At 34.3% G+C, this 21,808-nt stretch overlaps 1 protein-coding gene across 9 annotated transcripts in view; it reads left to right on the plus strand.

Moving 5' to 3' along the window:
- The window catches only part of LOC138701479 (uncharacterized), a 316,721-nt gene extending 294,913 nt beyond the window's left edge, over window positions 1–21,808 (plus strand). For all 9 annotated transcript variants that reach the window (XM_069828383.1, XM_069828381.1, XM_069828382.1 and 6 more), the window contains 2 exons: window positions 9,088–9,364; window positions 17,296–21,808. In XM_069828383.1, coding sequence (XP_069684484.1) covers window positions 9,088–9,303 — 216 coding nt within the window. In that variant the 3' untranslated portion in view covers window positions 9,304–9,364; window positions 17,296–21,808. The remainder of the gene's footprint in view (window positions 1–9,087; window positions 9,365–17,295) is intronic.

Below are 21,808 nucleotides of genomic sequence, written 5' to 3' on the forward strand. Positions count from 1 at the left end.
TTATCGCCTAGACATAGCTGTGCAAGTTATCAATGTTTAGACTAGAGCTCCTTGCAGAGGGAAGTCTTCGTCACATTCGATTTGTAAATATACTTTTGTTTCGATCATAGAGGAGGAAAGTGTGCAGTTTCAAACTTCATTTGTTAATATTTTGAAACAACACCACATATTATTCACTAAATCAGTTACCGGAAATGAGAAATAGGAAGTCTTTTCCTCTTCACAAAAAAAAAAAAAAAATCTTATGAATGTGTAACAATATAATGTGATGATAAACTTACCTATATGTGTACGCTGTATATTATTAGTATTTCATGTCTAATGACTGATACAACCTGTTCGGTAATTCTACTCTATCTTCCTTCACTTCGTCCTACAGTAATGAAACTTCATAATCTTCAAATAGGTGTTTAGTTACATCGTGCGATATAACGCAGCACAATATGATCAAAGACACTTTCCATTGTAAATCTTATTTTGCTACGGAGAATTGGAAATTGTTGCTTCACTTGGCCGAAACACCTCTATAATCGTACGTTCTTTCGTTACCTGTATATATTTATTGTAGGCTCTTTGCTGTGGAGTGATGGTAAAGTAATAAGGCAAGGAGCAATTCTGTGGCTCCAAGGCAAAATGTGTTAGGCCTCTATGTCATTTCTTTCACTTTTCAAGAGCGAGCATGTACAGATATAATTTGAACAACCTTATAAAATCGTAGGAATCGTGTTTCATAACAATGGATTAGACAAAAAAATAATAGAGATATACATGTTATCTTTTGCCACAATAAAGATATCAGCAGGATGCACACATTATCGCAAAATCTCATTTTCAACAAAAATTTAAATATCATGTTTTGCCTTGGAACCACAGAATTCCATAGCCCATATCACCTAGAAGAAGTGCATTGGCATTATTGCCAATCATTACTCTAGAAACATCCGAATTTCTCCATATAGGCCTAATATAGAAATAATTATCCACGCTTGTGAATTCTTCCTTGACATTGCAGATACCTCGTACATTAAGGCTCGCAACACCTTTTTGTTTTGCTAAAATACTCATCGGCATGTTGATTTTTTTAAATAAAAATATTGGTATAATTCACAGCTTCAATGGCGTCAGGAAATGAATACTTCCTTTTTGCATTCTGTAACTCTTGGACAGTTGTTGGAAATTGAACGCAATTAAATGCTTTTAATTTCAAAGAATCTGCAACTTTCCAGCAGTTAGAATTTGTTTTATAAAAGAAAGCTATTAGGATAATGACTAGGGTACATAGAAGGACATCATGTAAAAAGATATTCCAAAATTTAGAAATCTTTACTGTACATTGTGAGTAGGTCTACACTCTTTCACTGAGTTCACACCTGTGGAGTAATGGCTAGCGCGTCTGGCCGCGAAACCAGGTGGCCCGGGTTCGAATCTCGGTCGGGGTAAGTTACCTGGTTGAGGTCATTTCCGAGGTTTTCCCTCAACCCAAATTTGAGCAAAAGCTGGGTAACATTCGATGCTGGACCCCGGACTCATTTCACTGGCATTATCACATCTCATCTCATTCAGACGCTAAATAATCTGAGATGTTGATACAGCGTCGTAAAATAACCTACTCCAAGGTAACTTACGTTAGTCGGCAGACTCGATAGCTGCTGATCAGGAACTACACTCGGGCTTGGGTTAGATTTTTCCTTGGACTGATTACCTGGTTGAGTTTTTTTTTTTCCCCGAGGTTTCCCCAAACGTAAGGCAAATGCCAAATAATCTATAGCGAATCCTCGGTCTCACTTCATCTCATCAAAAAATTGTTTAATTCTTGTTTCGTATCTTGAAGCTTTAATGCTAACACAAGATCTATGGAATACAATGAAATGAAAAGTGACACGGTACCATGGGAAATATCCATATCCTCTTGAACGCCCATTTGAAAACCTGGATCGCCCACAATTAGTAAGAAAATGCTCATTTTCATTTCATTATCGAGAGCTCTTCCTCTTCTGCCATTTGAATCTTGCAAGAAATTCCGCGCTAGTCACTGTACGTTCTCCTTCTTAAATTTGTACAAATCTTTGTAACTATGTTTACAAGCTTGTCTACGATGTTTATACCTTTTCTTCTGCGTTATACAACAATAATGTACCTCGTCATTACGATTTTTTAACTTCACTCAACCGCTTTGAGTCACCTATTCAGTTAACTCAGAAAGTTGATAGTATAAACTCAATTATATGAGTGAGTAGTAACGTTTATTAATATAGAATAATGACTTGTCTCTCGTCTGTTGCGTCATCGAGACTTGTAACTCAAGGATCAAAGGTCAGTGCCAGACTGATTGAGAGATAAGTATGTTTATTAATACACATGCGAGTTAGAACTCGGAATTGTCGAGTGATAAGTAACAACTCAAAATTATTAATATCTCCCAATAAGGATTCAATCACTCATGAGGCAACTAAGCCAGGAGATAATGGAATAGGGTGGCCAGTTCCTTTCCCCCCATCATCTTAGTATGGTATGGTATTTACAGAGGGATTCAATTTTATTAATGACCCTAGCACTTAAACCCTTCAGGATCGTTTGTGCTACCTCTTGCTTTAATCTCACAACAATTCTGACCCCTTCAAGAAGGACATAATATACTTAAGGGAGATTTGTAAAAGATCATTTAATTCTGGAAAGCGATTTCCAAAATAGCGACCTTTTAGGTTTGCTAAACCTTAACTTTCACAGACTGTAGTACGCTGTTTCATTATCTTATGACAAAGGTCCCGGGTTCGATATCCGAGCCCGGAACAATTTTTCCCTCGAAATTATTCAAATCAACTATACAGGGAGTTATACCTCAAAGCTTGATTTGTAGTGCTAACTTTATTGATTGCACTTTTAGCTAACACTTTCATAATTCTGGCACTGGCAGGTATGTTATCATTTTCTTGACAGTGCTTTTTCATGAATGTTGCTTGACCTTTCTTAATGCTTTCTTCTTAGGCATTCTTGAAGTTTTCCCAATTATTACAATTATTAGTTCTTTTCGCTAAATTAAAAAGCTTTCTTACTTTGGTCTTAAGGAGACAACTCTTTTGACCACCAACACCAAGACACACGCCTTAACGAGTTAACAACCTTAGCAGGATAATTCTGATGATAAGCCAAGAGAATTGCTTGTTGCAGCTCGTCAACAAACTTCTCAATACATATCTAATCTCGAATATATGTTCTTGTTAATACCTTTCACAAGAGCTGACAGCTCCTGCTTATGCAAATCTAGTCTTTCAGGTAAGGCTCCCTGTAAAGCAGATTTGAATAATTTCAAGGGAAAAATTGTTCCGGGGCCAGGTATTGATCCCAGGACCGATACCCGGCCCCAGAACAATTTTTCCCTTGAAATTATTCAGCTCCTGCTTACATCCAACCCAGTCAGTTGTCTTGAGAGTCTTGTATATCATTGGTTCATAAACCTCCGTCTTTAGATCTATATGATGATATTTTTTTTAAACCTACAGAATTCTCTGTTATGGTTATTTATTATTAACGGAGAAAAATTCGCTCCGGTACTGAGAATCAAACCCAGAACCTACAGTTCTATGTATTGAAAGTTCTATCACTGAGCTACACCAGGGCATCATCCACAGCACTGGATCAAACTCGTCTCCTTAGTTTTTATCTTCTGGCCTGCTCCATGTTTCGATATTATACAGTAGAGCATCGATTATCCGAATAACAATCAACTGAAACCTTGGTTAACCGAAAGTGTTCCAGTTGGCAAATTCAAATTTGCACGCAAAGTTTCGCTAGCGCTGTTTGCGGGATTTAGCGGCAAAAAAAGAGTCTCAGCGGTCAGCTCTGAAAAAAAAAAATGGTTTTCTTTTCCTAAACTGTAGACCTACTGTAATGACCACTTTGAACTTGTCAAACTAGGCTAATCAGTTCTCCGTGTTATTTGTAAGACATGTGACACAAAATATATACTATATGTACAGTTTTGTGTTTAATATCAGTGTTTCTTTGTTTCATACTGCTCCCATGACACCAGTACAATTTGTTCTCGTAAATGATTGGTTATCCAAAAAATCAGTTATCCGAATCCCCCCCCCCCCCCAACCCCAATTGTTTCGGATAATCGATGCTCTACTGTAGTATGTCATTAATAGGAGTGCACTTATATATTAAGTGACTTGGGTGGCCAGGAACCAACAGTTATGTACTGTTAGACAATTAGATCTATATGATGATGATATTTTTTTAAACCTACAGGATTCTCTGTCATGGTTATTATTTATTATTAACGGAGAAAAATTTGCTCCAGCACTGGGAATTAAACCCAGAACCTACAGTTCTATGTACTGAATGTTCTACCACTGAGCAACATCAGGGCTCCATCCACAGCACCGGATCGAACTCGTCTCCTTAGTTTTTACCTTCTGGCCTACTCCGTGTTTCGATATTACAGTACTGTATGTCATTATATAGGAATATTAAGTGACTTGGGTGGCCGAGAACCAACAGTTATGTACTGTTAGACAATTAGATTTATATGATGATATTATTAATTTTTTAAGCCTACAGAATTCTCTGTTATGGTTATTATTTATTATTAACAGAGAAAAATTCGCTCCAGTACTTGGGATCGAACACAGGACCTTTAGTTCTACGTACTAAATGCTTTACCACTGAAGTACGCCGGGGCTCCATCAGTTAACAATAAATAATAACCATAACAGAGAATTACATAGACTTAAAAGATTAATATAATCATAGAGATCTAATTGTTGGTTCCTGGCCGCCCAAGTCACTTAATATATGAGGCGTTCAGAGCTAAAGTGGATTAAGTCACAAATTTTCATACATTGAGTTTAATTCATTTTCTGATTGTCTGAAGTTAGATATTTTCTGAGCAGTAATAGATCGTCTTAATTTCCAAGCATTCGCCGGTATAGGTGACACTAGTCACTTTTGGCTCAGATTATTTGTTCACGAAGTTCTGAGCCATAGTGGATCAAGTCACCAAAGCGTTGCATCAATTAACATCACAATTGTTTATATTTTATAAATCTAGAATTTGAGAATGGAGCAATAAAATTATTGCTAGTGAAATTAGATAATCCACTAGAGCAGGTTAACTATGAGTCCTATTATCTCAAAACTACGGCTCATGGACTTGATCCACTTTAGCTCTGAATGCCTCATATCAGTACATTATAATCCCTTTTAACTGGCACCAAAGGGACCAGGCTAGTTCCGGATACGAGATTTTGCCAGATAATTGAATAAATATTGGTATATATGCAAAAAAAGAGTTCATATTTCATGATGCCAAATCTTGAAACTGCAGCCATGTGAAGCTTACTCTATCACTTACTCATAACTGAATAAACATAAAAACTGTGTGGATTTTCCTTATTAAAACACATCAGACAACACAAATAATACACCAATTCTAGGTTCGAATATTCACTGAAAATTAAAGCTCGTGCGAACTTCCTAATGTGGCAACACTGACAGCCTGAACGTAACTAAATAAACGTAAAAACTGTGTCGATTTTCTTTATTAAAACACATCACATAACACAAATAATACACTAATTTTAGGTTCGAATATTCATTGCGCACTTTCTAATGCGGCAACACTGACGACTCGAATATAATTAAATAAACATAAAAACTGTGTGGATCTTATTTATTAAAACATCACACAACACAAATACACTAATTTTATGTTCGAATATTCACTAAAAATGAAAGTTTGTGCGAACTTCCTAATGTGGCAAAACTGAGAGCCCGGACTGTAGCAATAGGGCAGATTTAAACTTTTTTTTGAACCAGCCAAAAGTGTCATTGTTCTGGTACTGCCGGTTATTTGGGTGCCGGTTACGAGGGTTTTTACTGTATATGAGTGCACTCCTATACGAATACAATGACATACTGTAATGTCGAAATGAATCGGGGATTGCAGAAACAGCACATGTCAATACACCACACATAGTGACATGTGCTGTTTCTGCACTCCCCAATTCAAATATGGAGTAGGCTGAAAAGAGAGTAAGGAGAGAATTTCGATCTGGTGCTGTGGATGGAGCCCCGGCATAGCTCAGTGATAAAGCGTAGAATTGAAGGTCCTAAGTTCGAGTCCAAGTTCCAAAGCGAATTTTTCTCCATTAATAATGAAAATTAATTCCGATTTTAGATTGAAGCATATATAATTATGGTTTGACATGGAGACTTCATTGGAGACATGCCATTTATCCACTAGGTTTCCTATTTTATTGGTCCCTAGTATTATGTCAATTACCTTTTTTCTATTTTTAATTACAAAAGTAGGTTAATTACCTTTTTTTGAGTATATTTAAATTAGTACTCACCAGAAATTCCATCAATTACCCTCCTCCTTTATGGTTGATGTCTGAGCTCTCCCATATGTGATGAGTGTTGGAGTCATAGCCAATGATAAGTTTTTTTTTTTTTTAATGTAATCTTCATCTTACGATGTTTGGTGACGTATACACGTCCGTTGATGTGACATATTAATGAATTTAAATACTATTATAGTCACAATCATGCCATGTATGAAAGAAAAATTTCACAACCTCGAGCTGGAATCGAACCTGCGACTTCCTGTTCTCCAGTCAGGCGCTCTACCACTGAGCTATCGAGTTCGTCTCACACCAAAGGCTTGGAATTATCCTTTTATACTGGCGACTCTGTTATAGAGTACTGTCCATAGCGTCTGATCTAGTCAGCACTGCTTATGGCTTGAAAGAAACTTTACAAATGTAATCTTCATCTTACGATGTTTGGTGACGTATACACGTCCATTGATGTGAGGTTGTGAAATTTTTCTTTCATGCCATGGCATGATTGTGACTATAATAGTATTTAAATTCATTAATATGTCACATCAACGGACGTGTATACGTCACCAAACATCGTAAGATGAAGATTACATTTGTAAAGTTTCTTTCAAGCCATAAGCAGTGCTGACTAGATCAGACGCTATGGACAGTACTCTATAACAGAGTCGCCAGTATGAAAGGATAATTCCAAGCCTTTGGTGTGAGACGAACTCGATAGCTCAGTGGTAGAGCGCCTGACCGGAGGACAGGAAGTCGCAGGTTCGATTCCCGCTCGAGGTTGTGAAATTTTCCTTTCATACCATGGCATGATTGTGACTATAATAGTATTTAAATTCATTTTTTTTTACTCTCATTGCTGCAGTACGGTATTGAACGAGAAGGTGGTCTGTCCTCTTATTATTTTTACTTGGTTATTTAACATCCTCATCATAAGGTAGATAAACTGAAGGGAGCACACAGATCCTCTTACAATTATCTGCTTCAATAGATGCTTCTATTTTAACTGCATCTCTCGAACAAAACCTTAGATTAGGGATTGCATTTATCCAATCTTTTATGTAAATGCAAGATCGTGGATTATCTACATTTATGGGAATAATGACTGAGCCTCTGAAAAATACAAGATTCTTGAATAAGGGCAATGTCAATATATCCATCTGATAACTTCTTGCAAAGAAGTGCTGAAGTTACCTTACTATGATATAAATTTATGAAATGAACTTGTCCATAATATTAAAACAAATTTATTTACCATGTTCTGCTGACATGGGGACATCTTTGTGTGCAGATTTAACAGGGAGATCAACCTCCCCAAAATCCGCAAGCTCGGTCTCCATTTCAGCAGCCGTTGTCTCCTCATTTTGTTCTTTTCTGCTAGTAGGATCAGAGAGAGTCTTGAACAAGCCCCAGTTGATGCTAGTGTATGCGGCCAGGTGGGCCTCCTTAATAGCTTTAGCTAATTCTTGGTCGATTACTAGGATTAATCTTTATCCCATAGAATAGCTTGTCTATTTACTATTTTCCAGTGTTCTATTTTCAGTCTTTTTTTAATTGGTTATTTAAGGATTCTGTATCAACTACTATGTTATTTAGCGACAATGGAATTGATGGTAGCAAGATGATATTTGGTGAGATGAGACCGAGGATTCGCCATAGATTACCTGACATTCGCCTTACAGTTGGGGAAAACCTCGGAAAAAACCCAACCATGTAATCAGCCCAAGCGAGAATCGAACTCACATCAAGCGCAGCTTTGGATCAGGAGACAAGCGCTTCTGTTGACTGAGCTATGCCAGTGGCTCTTTCAGTCCTAGATTAAGTAGCTTCATCCTACGTAGTAGCTCTTGGAGATCTTCTGTTGTTATATCCCTAGCTTTGAAAGCCAATTACACAGGTTAGGAAGATACCGGTACATTGCTTCAATCGCTCAAAGTACAAATCAGTCTTAGGTTGAAGCCAACGATATTATCTTTTAGCCACTTGCAGGATTCGGGGTTTTCTCCTCCACTATGCAGTCTGCTGACAAACTATTGCGTAGCTGAAAAAGACTGTAGGCCCCTAGGTACCGGTAATGGATATCAATATAAATTGAGCAATAATAAGCTCGTAGTTACAATTCACTCATTTTCAGATGGTATAAATTTCATAGGCCTAATTATCTTCATACATACTCATTTTTAAAACTTCAATTTTTTCCCTGAATAACTTTATGATATCTTTACGGTTACCGGTATGTGTTAACTTTTGCAATTTACCTGGCTAACTAGTTTCGAAGTGGTGTCCTTCTTTATCCGAAGCCTAGTGAATTGTCAATTTTTTGTATTGATATTTATTAAAATATAATACACTTCACGCTAATCTGCCATTCAAAATAAGGCCTACCAATCTGTTGATATCATTTCAAAGAAAGCTGATAGAGACGTCAGTTTTGGAAATATTTACAGTACCGGTATAGACCACATATATGTGAAGATCAATATCCTAGAAAATGAAAAACACTGTGTAGATGATTTAAATTATTGATGTACTGTTATGTTATTTCGATAAATAAATAACGATTTCACTATGTTAACATTATAAATTTTTGGTGTTCTGTTATTTGATTGACTAGTTTCGATGTTCTTTGCATCATCCTCTGAATCCTGATTGAAAATTAGTAAAACCAATGAAATTGCTGCTCAAACCAACAATTTTCTATAGATGGTGCTAAGTAAAAAACATATTTTGTTTTTCTTTTCAGACTGATACCCTCTTTTTTGTATTAACATCTATTGGACGCGACTTGGAGAATGAACTCCCAAGTCAGGTTCCCAACCTACTTGCAAGCGTAAGAGACGCTTTCCTTAAAACAGCGACCATTCCTACAGTAAAGAAGACTCTTCTACAATTGATTGAACTTCATGCATCTCGATGGCAACTACCAGCATCAGCAGTTATGTATTATACTGCCCATTAAATCTGTCTGTAAAAGAAAAGCAACAGAGAATGGTTTTCATTCAACAAGCTATGTAATTAATGTAAGTATATGGCAACTACTTTGACACAGTGACTTAAAGATGGCACATTCAACAGCATTTTTCATATATTTAAAACGACCTTTCATTTGTCTTTGTTTAAAATCACTTTCTTATGAATACTGGTAACTTTCGAAGATCAATGTCAGCAGCACTCCGATTTCGAGCATCCTCAGGTTCATTCAGTCTCTTGTATGACTTGATGATGTTTAGGTCGTAGAGAAGCTGCTAAGCATATAGCACAATGGACCCGTACAAATGGTCTCAATGCATATGACTTGCTTGTCTCATCCTCCACCCTCTGTTATCCATCCATCCACCCACCCTTTCTGTTTTGGCAGATAAGTGCAATGGATTTAGAATCTTTGAATATAGATTTATTCTATAAATAGTGTTTATAGAATAAATCTATATTCAAAGATGTATGAGAATTATTTCTATTATGTGCCGCCACAGTGGTCTAGTGGCTAAGGCGCTGGACTTATAATCCAGAGAACCTGGGTTCGATCCCTGGCATACTCCCATTTATAACTTGTGTTGGTCCAGGCAACATAGAAGTTCTCAGTTCTCTCCGAGAACTCCGGTTCCCCTGTGACATCCCAGCAAATCTCCATCATCATCAGCATCATCATCATCATCATCATCATCATCTCCTCATCTCATCGCTGGTGTAGTGTAGACCAGCCTCCTATGGTGCACCCTGGGCAACGACTCCAACAGTAAATTAGGCTACACAATTGGCTTCATATAGGTGAACGAGTAACAGTCAAGTACCCACCATTAGTTAAAAAAACATTCTATATAATATACTATTAATTATGTTCACTTCTTTCGTTTGCTCCCTTAAAATTAGCAGAATTCAATGCTTCTTTCAGTTATTTTCTGTTGTATATTATTTTTCAATCAGAATGTATACCTCCTGGAAAGCTAATTCATAACTTCTCCTCCCACCCTATTGTTAGAAACGATATATTTAAATTATCTTGTTAGTGAGTTGCTACAGTCTACCAAATCACAGGCGTACTAGTGCTGGTGCAGTATGTTCCTCCCCCCCCCCCCCCGCCCCTCTTACAGAGGATTAGATTCACGAAGTCACAAGAATAATATTATTAATTAATTAATTAATTATACAAATGGTCCTTAATGAGCTAATGCTCTACCAAGACAGTACTTAAAGTATAGCATGACAGCAGCCTACAATATACGAATGGCCCAAAAAGGTAACCGAAATGCTTGTACCATACAATATCACAACTGTCATACAACTAAGCATTCTACATGTCTTCCGTCATTGTCTATGACTTCTTCCATGCGCTCTACCATCCTGGTAAGCATAGCATCATGCTGTTCTCTTGTTAGGTTGTGCATAACTCTTTCAATGTTTTCACATAGAGCATCTAGAGTATGTGGGACAGGTATGAAGCACTGTTCCTCCAATATTCTCCACAGAAACGCATCACGTAAAGACAGATAAGGACATCGTGCAGGATACGGAAAGTCTGATCCCCTACTAATCAGTCGACCAGGAAACAGCTCTTGCAGTAGGGTTAGATTTCCATGACCAGTATGGGCGGTTGCCCCATCTTGTTGAAACACTTTCTGTCCCAAATCAATATTATTTAACTCACAAAATGTTATCAAATCCTCTTGAAAAAGTTCAATAACTTGTTGTCTGTACACGTTTGCATATGTTTCCACGTCCATGAAGTATGGACCATTGATGCCGTGGCTGGACACAGCAGCCCACACTGTTACTTTTTCAGAATGTAATGGTCTCTGTTCATACTCTTGTGGTTTTTTCCAACCAAGAAATCGACAGTTTTGTTTATTAACGTGGCCACTTAACAAAACATCACATTCGTCAGACCACCACACATTGCAGATATAGGCACTTGTGATTGGTAACAGAACCTGTCATTCGAAACATTTCTCCCCATTGCAGAATTGTCTTTTTAGGTGGTAGTGGTTTATGAAACACACCTTGATTGAAATAATCTGTAACAGAAACAATAAAAAGGTATGTTACACATTACATATCATTATACGCTATTATATCATTTCGGTTAGGTACCTTTTTTTTTTTTTTGGGCCTTATAAGTACCAGTATATCTATAGGCACTCATAATATTATATAATGTTTAATTAACTTAATGCTACCGGTATTAACTTTGATTGTGAAATTTTATATATTCTTTCAAACTTATAAAATCTCCTTTATCAGCTTAATAAATTTGACAAGGCTGTGATACTGCCAGTTTCAAAAGCAGCTATTCTTGCTATAGGATCTGATGTAATAGCAAACAATCTCAGTACCCGTATTCCAGTGTGTCCTAAACATTTTTAGACAGCTGGTAAAATTAAATAAACTATTAGTACTTTAGTGGATCCCTGCACATGGCAAAGTGGGAGGTAATGACGCAGCTGATGTCTTGGCCAAGAAAGGTAGCAAAATTATTTCGGAGTCATCTATACCTGTCTCTTACCGTTCTATTAAAATAATTATAAGATCAGAATACAGAGTGAGTAAAAGTATGGAACAGTGCTTGTAACTTTCTTATTTATAATTTTATAAAGAAATTATTTACATAAAAGTTGTAGAGTATACAAAGAAGGAATATTTTGAACATGTTTTCAAATACTATGCTTTTCATTTATAAAGGGTGTGCCAATGAGTCTGTTTTTTAATGACACCATATACTTATTTCCCCATTTTTGGATTCTTCAGGTCTCAGTACGTACAAAATCATATTTTTTTGCCATTTATAAACCATTGTTTTGTAAAAATTACCTGTTTTGATGACAATGTATATGTACTGAACATAGGGAAATTTTAATGCTTCAGTATATCAATTTGAGGAGACTTTGGATTAAACAATTTTATTGCACACAAAAGCTAATAGAAACAAGTGAATAAAGCTGCTCGTAATAAAAACAACTGAATAACAATGGTTGTTTCATTCCAATATCTTCCTGAAAGTAATTAATCATGGCAAACATTACAGAAAAACAACCAATTGAAATATTAATGATGATCGGGTATGGTGATAGAAGGAGGGCCCAAGAAGAGGCTTGTCTTAATTAATGAAATGCATCCAGAAAGGAACATTACTCATTTTACAGTATCTAGAATTTTAAGAAAGTTCAATGAAACTGAAAGTGTTAAAAATAAGCCAAAGTCTGGAAGCCAAAACAAATTACAGATGTGAAAACGCTCTTGATAATGTACCGGTATTAGCAGTAGAAGTTAGCCCACGTTTATCAACTCACCAGCTTGCAGTTGATCATGAAGGCAGTCAAATGACACCCATACAAGGTACATCTGCTGTAAGAACTCAGAACTCAGTGAAGATGACTTTCATAGATGTACTCAGTTTGCTGAAACCCTCAATGATATGCTCAACCAGATATTACCTTGTTTCTTTCTCCGATGAAGCTACTTTCTGTCTAAATGGTAATGTAAATCGTCTCCGTTGGATGATAGAACACCATACACAATGTCCACAAAAAGTAAGTGTGTGGGCTGGTATAATTAATGACAGATTTATAGGCCAGTTTTTCATTGATGGCAACTTAAATTCCGAACTGTATTTAAACCTTCTGCAGAATGAAATAATTCCAGCTCGTGATACTTTATTCCCAGGAGAAGGAGGAGAAATTCAATATGATATGTTATTCTAGCAAGATGGTGCCCCTGCACATTATGGAAGAGAGTATTTCCAGAAAGATGGATAGGCAGAAGAGGACGTAATGAATGGCCGCCAAAATCCCCTGATCTGAACCCATTAGATTTTTTCTTATGGGGATATTTGAAGTGGAGGGTCTACCAAGACTGACGATGAGACCTGGAAGACTTAAAACGAAGAATTAGGAATGAAATACAGCAGATCAGTCGAAGAGTATTGCTGAGAACATTAAACAATTTCAAATACAGATTTATGCATTGTTTGGCAGTAAATGGCATTTTGAGCACCTTTTGTGAACTGAAATAAACACGTGATACAACACAACAATGCTAATTTATGTTTTATTCTATTACTATTGCTGTTAAATTTCAATGGTGCATATCCTACAATGTGTCTTTTTTAAATTACAAATTTAAATAATATTAATATTGTTATTCAATTGTTTTTATTATATTTTTTCACTTGTTTCTATCAGCTTTCGTCTGCAATTGTTTAATCCAAAGCCTCCTCAAATTGATATACTGAAGCATTAAAATTTCCCATTGTTCAGTACACATACATTGTCATCAAAAGAGGTAATTTTTACAAAACAGTAGTTTATAAATGGCAAATATATATATATGATTTTGTACGTACTGAGACCTGAAGAATCCAAAAATGGGGAAATAAGTACATGATGTCATTAAAAAAAGGCTCATTGGCACACTCTTTATAAATGAAAAGCATAGTATTTGAAAACATGTTCAAAATATTCCTTCTTTGATACCCTACAACTTTTGTATAAATAGTTTCTTCATAAAATTAGAAACAAGAAAGTTACAAGCATTGTTTCTTTACTCATCCTGTATAATAATATAATAAAAAAGTTACAATGCTTCTAAAGAAAGTAGTAGAAAATTATGAAGTAGATCAAATTTAATAATTGAACTTCCACCAAAATCTGCGGTGGCAACATTCAGATTACTTGAAGGCCATGAATGCCTCAGTAAACATTTACACAGAACTGGTATTACTGAATCTGTTATATGTCCTTTCTGTAATCTTAATGAAGATATGGATCAAGATCACCTTCTTCACTGTCCAACTTCTATTTAATCTTCCTAAATATCGGGAATATAAAAAAGCGAATATCATCATCGTCATCATCATCAACTCTCAATATCTATCTGTCTGTCTGTCTGTCTGTCTGTCTGTCTGTCTGTCTGTCTATCTATCTATCTAGCCACCTACCTACCTATTTATTTATTTATTTGAATATACAATTTCTTTAACCCTATTTTACCCGAAAGTACATTAGGGTTATAGTTATAGCCTGAATTTATATTATTATAATGAGAATTCATTTGACGTGGGTAACCCAGTCTTGCTACTTAAAATTAACACTTATATCTACTACATTAATTTGAATTAATTACAAGTTCTTAAAAATATTACATATAAAATTACAAAACTGTTTATAACAACATATTTTTCTGAACACATTGAATAATGGTTTGTCATATATTACATTACAAAAATGTAAATGTCCGACCAAAATAAATCTTCTGTTTTCGAATACTGGACAATGAAATAAAAGGTGATCGACAGTTTGCTGTTCCTCACAGATACATAAATAGCCATTGTCCTTATGTAATTTAAATCGTTCTAGATAAGACCCAAATTTCCCACTGCTCAACATTAGATACCAATCAGGTTTTCTGCTAACCCCCTTAACTAAAGTTTATGAAATTTTCTAACATTGTTCTTTTCATTAAAGACAAGTTCTGTAAAATAAACTATTCCTAAGATAACCCTGTTCCATATTTGTTTTACTTGATTTTGCTCAGATAATTTCAGCTGTCTGTCTTCAATCACTTAAATATAATAAATCAATTTTCATGACATTTTATAGATGTAAAGTCATTACTGTCAACTGGAAATATGTTAATTTTGTGCCTGAATACTGAATTTCATGACAAATACTGATTAAAATAAGTGACTACATTCTGAAAATATTTCATATTTGCTAATTTATGTTTCAGCTACTAAAGAATAATCGCTAAAACTGAATTTTGGAGCTAAACAAAATTACGTCATTTTTATAAAATACCGGTATTTATTTATAAATAAGTAAAAAATTCTAAGTATTTCTCCTGTTAAAAATTTTACACGTTTTAATAGGTCTACTGTATGAAAGCCATTTTCAACCAGTGTGCCATGATTGAGTCGTTGGTGTGCTGCGAAAAAATGAAAGTAGTGAAGGTTGTCGTAGCAAGATTGAAAAAATAAAAGTGAAAAGAGTAATAAAAAAGTGAGTCCACAAGAGTAAATTTTCAGCAAAAGCGGCACAAGTCAACATTCAGTTAACACAGTATAGGTGAGCGAATGGCAAAGAAGAGAATGACTGACGAGCAGCCAGGGTTGCCAGATCAGTATAGTTAGAATATTGTACCAACAATTGAATTCGAATTTAAGGGAGCAGGCACTATGACCCATCATTGCAACCTTACAGACGTGTGCAAATTATTAGACTCAGCACCACATTTTTACATTTTCATAATTATCATGAATTACTGGCCACAAAATAATTCTGTAGGACTCTATGAGACAGGATCAGTACAAAAAAGTTCTAGAAACCCGAATTTTTCCACAAATGAGGGACTAGTTCCCTGATGGTGAATGTGTCTTCGAGCAGGATGGAGCATCCTGTCACAAAGCCAGTTCAGTAACTAATTTTCTGGCTGAAAATAATGTAGACGTCTTTCCCTGGCCAGACGAAAATCCAATTGAAAATCTTTGCTCTATCGTAAAGAGAGAGAGAGAGAAAAAAAAAGACGATTACCACCAAGGTGGACCTCATAGAAGCACTTATCCAAATATGGCACAGGGATGAAGACATCAAGAAACTATGTGAAAATCTCATGAACAGCATGCCAAACCGCATAAAATTGATGATAAAGAACAAAGGGTTTCATACTAAATATTAATTGTTGCAAACAGTGTGTAATAAATGAGTTTTGTGGAATAAATGTTACTTGAATCATATATATTATCGTTTGAGTCTAATAATTTGCACAAGTCTGTATTAGAACTACTGCTCTGATCCTCCAGCTAGGCACATTCCCAAACCCAAACTGGCTGACCCCACAAAGGTTCACTGCATATCCAAATTCCGAGCAGACAACACCACACAACCCTTGCCCAGCCCTCTCCACACGTTCAGGGAATGCTATGGAATAATGACGGAATGGAGAAATGTTGATGGAATAATGTAGATGTCTAATATGGGGAAATGGGAGAACAGCAAGGAGAAAAGAAACCCCAACTGCGACCTTTTCTGCTACAAGTGTCACTATGGACCAACCATAAAAAATATCGTACTTTACTTGTTTTTATTAAAAAATTCTCCTAGCTAGGAATGACTGGTTTAGATTATATGAGTGTGCTACGGGATTTTAAATTACAACTTATATACAAAACTCTACTGAAGATGTTTTTCCCTCTGTTGAAAAGTTGCAAAAACTGACATAATGTCTTTTAGCTCTAACTGATTCAAGTTATGTATTTTCTAAGATAACAAATTAACTGTTATTTTTAACAGTTTGCATATGAAAACATAAAGCAACTCTGACACAATAAAAAAATATCATTGCATAAGAAGAGCTTTTAATGTGTTTTTAATTAAAAAAACTGCGACTGGATGTCAAAACACCCCACCCAGTCCTTAGAAGGTTAAATAAATTAATGTTTAATTTCTGACAGCAAACTTTTAAATGCCTGCAAGTAAATTGTTTCAAATATTTCTTTCTATTTTTTTCCTTGATAACACAATTTCTAGAATATCCCCTTGCAGCCACTATGTTTCTATTCCTTAATGCTTAATATTAAAGTGACAGCTTTGCAACAGTTAGAATTAGTCTTCTTGACGGAAGAATATTTCATAATTTAATATTTGAAGTTTTGATGCATTCTTATGTGCATGTTTTAGAATATTATTTACTACCGTGAAGAGAATGTGTAGAACAGAGAGGAATTAGTCTCTTAGAAGTTTCCTACAGTTGTTAATAGTTATATTTTACAGTTTAATATAGTAGTTATAATGTGATTCTCTTTAAATCAAATATAGGATGTATTATTTTTAAGTAACCTACAAGTACTTCCCCCCCACCAAATAATGTGGTTTTGAACTCTGCAACCTTCATTGTAATACTCTAACTTCTACTGAAATTTTAATTAACCTATAACAAACTGACTTCTGTTTTTAATTTTCAGATGCTGGTTGTGGATTGTATGAATATGCTGCATTCAGCTGGTCAGTATCATCACAACTTCTAATAACTTTTAAAATTACATTAGTGAATAATTCATTGGTTCAGTAACTCCATCCATGTAATTTCGAGAACCAAATAGACCTAATTTTTGTGGGTATATGTGTTTAAAATTAATATGTGCCTATTGAGACAAATTCTGTGTCTTTACTAAGACCAAATACTAATTTCGCATCATGGAAGTTCATGCAATAAACACTAAACATATATAATAGGAATAATTAAATCCAAATGCTTATGCTTTAAATATTGTAACATTGTTTATAATATCTTCAGTTATGTTTATAGTATCTTCGATTACAACTGTAAGAATTATTGCTTTGTTACATTATTACAGCAAACTTTCAAATCTATTTAAATATGATAGAATATATGGTACTGTTACCTATATTGGAGGTGTACAGTATTGCTTTTAAGTGAAAGGTTCTGATTAATGCAGAAATGTTGATGCAGACTTGCATATTGACAACCACCATGATAAATGAGATTTTTTATCATCCTTTCACTTTTCATTTGTGTGAACTAATGTATCTGAAGTATATACAAATAATATAAACTAACAAACACTATTTACCATTAGATTGTCTCTGTGGCCAAAAATTGAATTTTAATATGTTTTTATGGAAATGCATTTTAATTTAATTTTACCATACTTAATCCTATTTAAGTTAGAGATTGTTAACTGCTCCATTTAAAACTAATTCAGAGTTTAATTTTAAACAAGAAGAAATAAATATATTACGGTACAGTATATTAAATCAAAATATAGGATTCAGAAATCTAAAAGACTGTTGTTGCTGGATTTATTTTTAAACCCAGATTTTTCAAAGAGTTACAACTTTCTTATATTAAGCTTTGTAACTTGTGAGAGCATTTTACATTATTTCTTCTCATAAGCATATCATATTGCTTGCTTATGCCATTTGTTTCATGGATTGGCCTTTCTCAATATTGTAACTTTGCAGTAGGCCTACGTACACAAAATTTTAAAAACCTCAAGGTTGTCTTACCATACACTGTACAGTATTCTTAATTTTTAGTACTTAGGGAATTCAGTCTCCTTTTATTAGACTAATTCATGAACTTAGAGTCTATTCGGAAAGAAAAGCTCGTGAGAAAGAGAAATTACCATCTGAAAACTGATATTGAAGACTTGGGGGTATTTTTGGATATTTCATTAAAAACATAGATCATCACTTGAAATTATTGTTTTATCACATTCTATACCCTACTTGCTGATATAAGTAACGTTACTGGTATTAATTATTTATAGTTGCTCGTCAAATATAATAATACAGATTAAAAAAAAAGTGCGTTGGAATTAAGGGAATAAAATATAAATTGTAAACCTTCAATTTATGCCTTCCAATATGTTACATCATTTAATTTTACTTTAATTTATTGCGTACTGAACTGGTATTGAATTATATATATTGTTCATTTCTGCAATTACTTATGTAACTTCTTCAATTCTGACAAGAGTCTGAAACAGGTAACATGTTTCGCAAAGTCAGATATTAAGTAGAATTAAAACCTATGTCTGTAGTGAAACAATTAAAATTTGAAGTGATAGGTCATTAAAGAAATAGTAATGAAGGAGCTCTTGTTAGAGAAGTTTCGTAACAATTATAATCAGCTGGCCTACATTAAAATAATAATAATATATATACTATGTACCCTAGTGTAAATTTTTCAAGAAAATATTAAGATATATTTGAGTTAGTCTTGTAATTACTCTAGTCACTTAATCGTAGTAAAAGAAGCAAATTTTGTATAATACATCTGCCGTCCTGAAAATATTAATTTGTTCTGCAGCTACACTAAGGAATGTATCGCAGTGAACACATGATTATAGAACTTTGTTCATAAGGACGAAGTGGACAAACCAAACACACATATACACGCACGCACAAAATAAGATAGTGTCCACCCACGTGGATAATGAAGGAGGTTCTAATTTACTAATATGTTTTAGTTCATTGACCGGTATGTCTCAGTTTAACCATTATTTTTGTGGATGCCAGCACTGACAGGTCGGTCCGATTGATCTGTAGTGTATCAAATTAAGATAATACCTACAGAGTAGTTTGGACTATATTTACGTATTTGACAGAAATAATTACATGTCGGGTAAGGTTTAATATCTACCCTGATTGTTTTGTCAATGACTGAACCAATAGCTGCTTATTATTTGTATGTACCATGTATAAAGTTGTTACATTAGTCTGTGTATTTTGTTTGTGCATTCTGTAATCGTTTCGAGTTTGGTTTAGTACAGGGCACTGTAGTCCATTCATAGCATCATCCGAAGTGAAAAATGGAGCAGTAAGTTTTTAAAATGACTTCAAATTATTAAGGCGGAAAATTACAAGTTTATTGATTTTCTTTTTCACTATTTCTAAGATATATGCAAAACTTTATGTAAGAGTATTGTGTATAATATATAGGCTACTTTTTGTATTACCAGTACTCTTAAATTTTAAGAACTTGCTCTCTGTTACGAAGGACTGGAATTTGTAGAAAAGCACTGGAATCAATACTGAAAATTTTTTTATGCAAGATTATATATTATACCTATTTATTAAGAGACCCTTCATACCTACCATTCTCGCCTTTCTTTCAAAAATCTTAATTATTTTTCGTTGTATTGCTAATTAATGAAAGTTAAAGTGAAATTAATATATTTGTACATATAATTGTAAATTTTCAAGTCCCAAGATATTTTTAGTTGTAAAATGGTGGAGAGAAGCAATAAATCTTTCTGAAAAAAATATTCATACTGAATCGTCTTATTGTTCAGAAGTACTTGAAAAAAATTTGTAATGAAACGATCTATTTCGTTTATTCTGAGCGGAGGATGCCAGAAATAGAGTCTAATTATGATAAAAGTTCCAAAGTATTATATAAAATTTTCTCTAGAGAAAAATGACTTGTTACACTCGTTGAATAATATTTTTAAATATAAAATTTGGAATTTATATAAGTTTGCAAATAAATAACATCATATAGAATAATAGATGATAGAATAAAAAAGAAGTTGAACTTTTTTTAAAATTTGCTATCGGAACTATCATGCATTTGAATAAAATTATAACATATTTCGTTGAGCTCATTTCTTTCTTTTGTTTCACACACCTGAAACATGAACTTTAAAATTTAAAGCAAATCTTTTGTGAAAAGTATAAGAACATAAGTATGATCTGAATGGCTGTACCACTTCTTTTCTGTGCTTGTTCACATCGAAAAAATATATTTTTTTTTTATTCAATGCCACCAGGTTGTCTTTCGACATTTCTGGTCTTCTCTCCTGGCTGTGGCTTAGTTGTAACCCACTTCTGAGGTTGGGGCGCCTGGAAGGCGGAGTTACATTACCCCGATGATGTGATAGGATGATTATGATAATGTGGTGCCAGGAGAGGTCTTAAATCTAAACTTAACCAAAATTCCAGACCATGGACGAACACAGGAATAATCCCCTTTAAGGAAAAACTCCTCTGCTCTAACCGGGAATCGAACCCGGGACCTCATGAACTATAGCCAGAAGCTCTGACCACTAGACCATGAGGCTGGTCACAGCGAAAATATAAAGTTCTGCATTACGATATCTTGAAATAAACAGTTTACAATGGAGCAGTCCTTATAATTTTGATATACGGTACTTCTAAATATTTATATTATTTCATTTTTATTCCAAAAATCTGGATACATTCAAGTACAGTAATATCTGTAACTGCGATTTTAATATGTTGGGTGGACTACAGTGCGCAGTTATGTTCTAACCAGTGGACTACTTGGGATTTAATACTTATAGTAAGTGTGAAGGATTGGGATTCTTAAGACTGTTTTGTGCCATAATGGATGTACGTTGGGTTATGCCAAGTATTAGAAATAATATTTCTCTTCCTTAATCTGAAGTTGTATGTGTGATTTTTCATTTCTTTATTTAATATATTATCTATATTTGTGAAATAGTTATCACACACTCACGAAAACATCACTCATTTGTACATTTATTCATTCCTGAAATTCTTCCATGATGCTTGAGAGTGCCTTTCGATTTATAAATATTATTCTCTTATAAAGAGAAATTGTTTTGAGGAATGATGGTACCGGTACATAAATAACATGTGTATCAGTGATTTTGTACAAGTTACGTCTAGTCTCTAGAATTAAATTTGATATATGAATAACTACCTACTACTTGAATTATTCTTATCAGTACTTTTATGTTTTGTGATTAATGTAACGGAGATTACCATTAAATATATGATATCTTATTTCAATTTTTTCCTTCATTGAGACCTTTATACAAAAAGTTAATTGAATTGTTTATTTATTTTTAAGGATGATATAGATTAACACTATGCTAAAGTTGTGAAGTAAATAAAGAGACGAATGTATATTGAATAATATAATTTCGATACAGTAATTGAAATAAAAATTTTCTTTTTGAGTTA

Source organism: Periplaneta americana, chromosome 6, assembly GCF_040183065.1.
Source record: "Periplaneta americana isolate PAMFEO1 chromosome 6, P.americana_PAMFEO1_priV1, whole genome shotgun sequence".
Taxonomy (NCBI): domain Eukaryota; kingdom Metazoa; phylum Arthropoda; class Insecta; order Blattodea; family Blattidae; genus Periplaneta; species Periplaneta americana.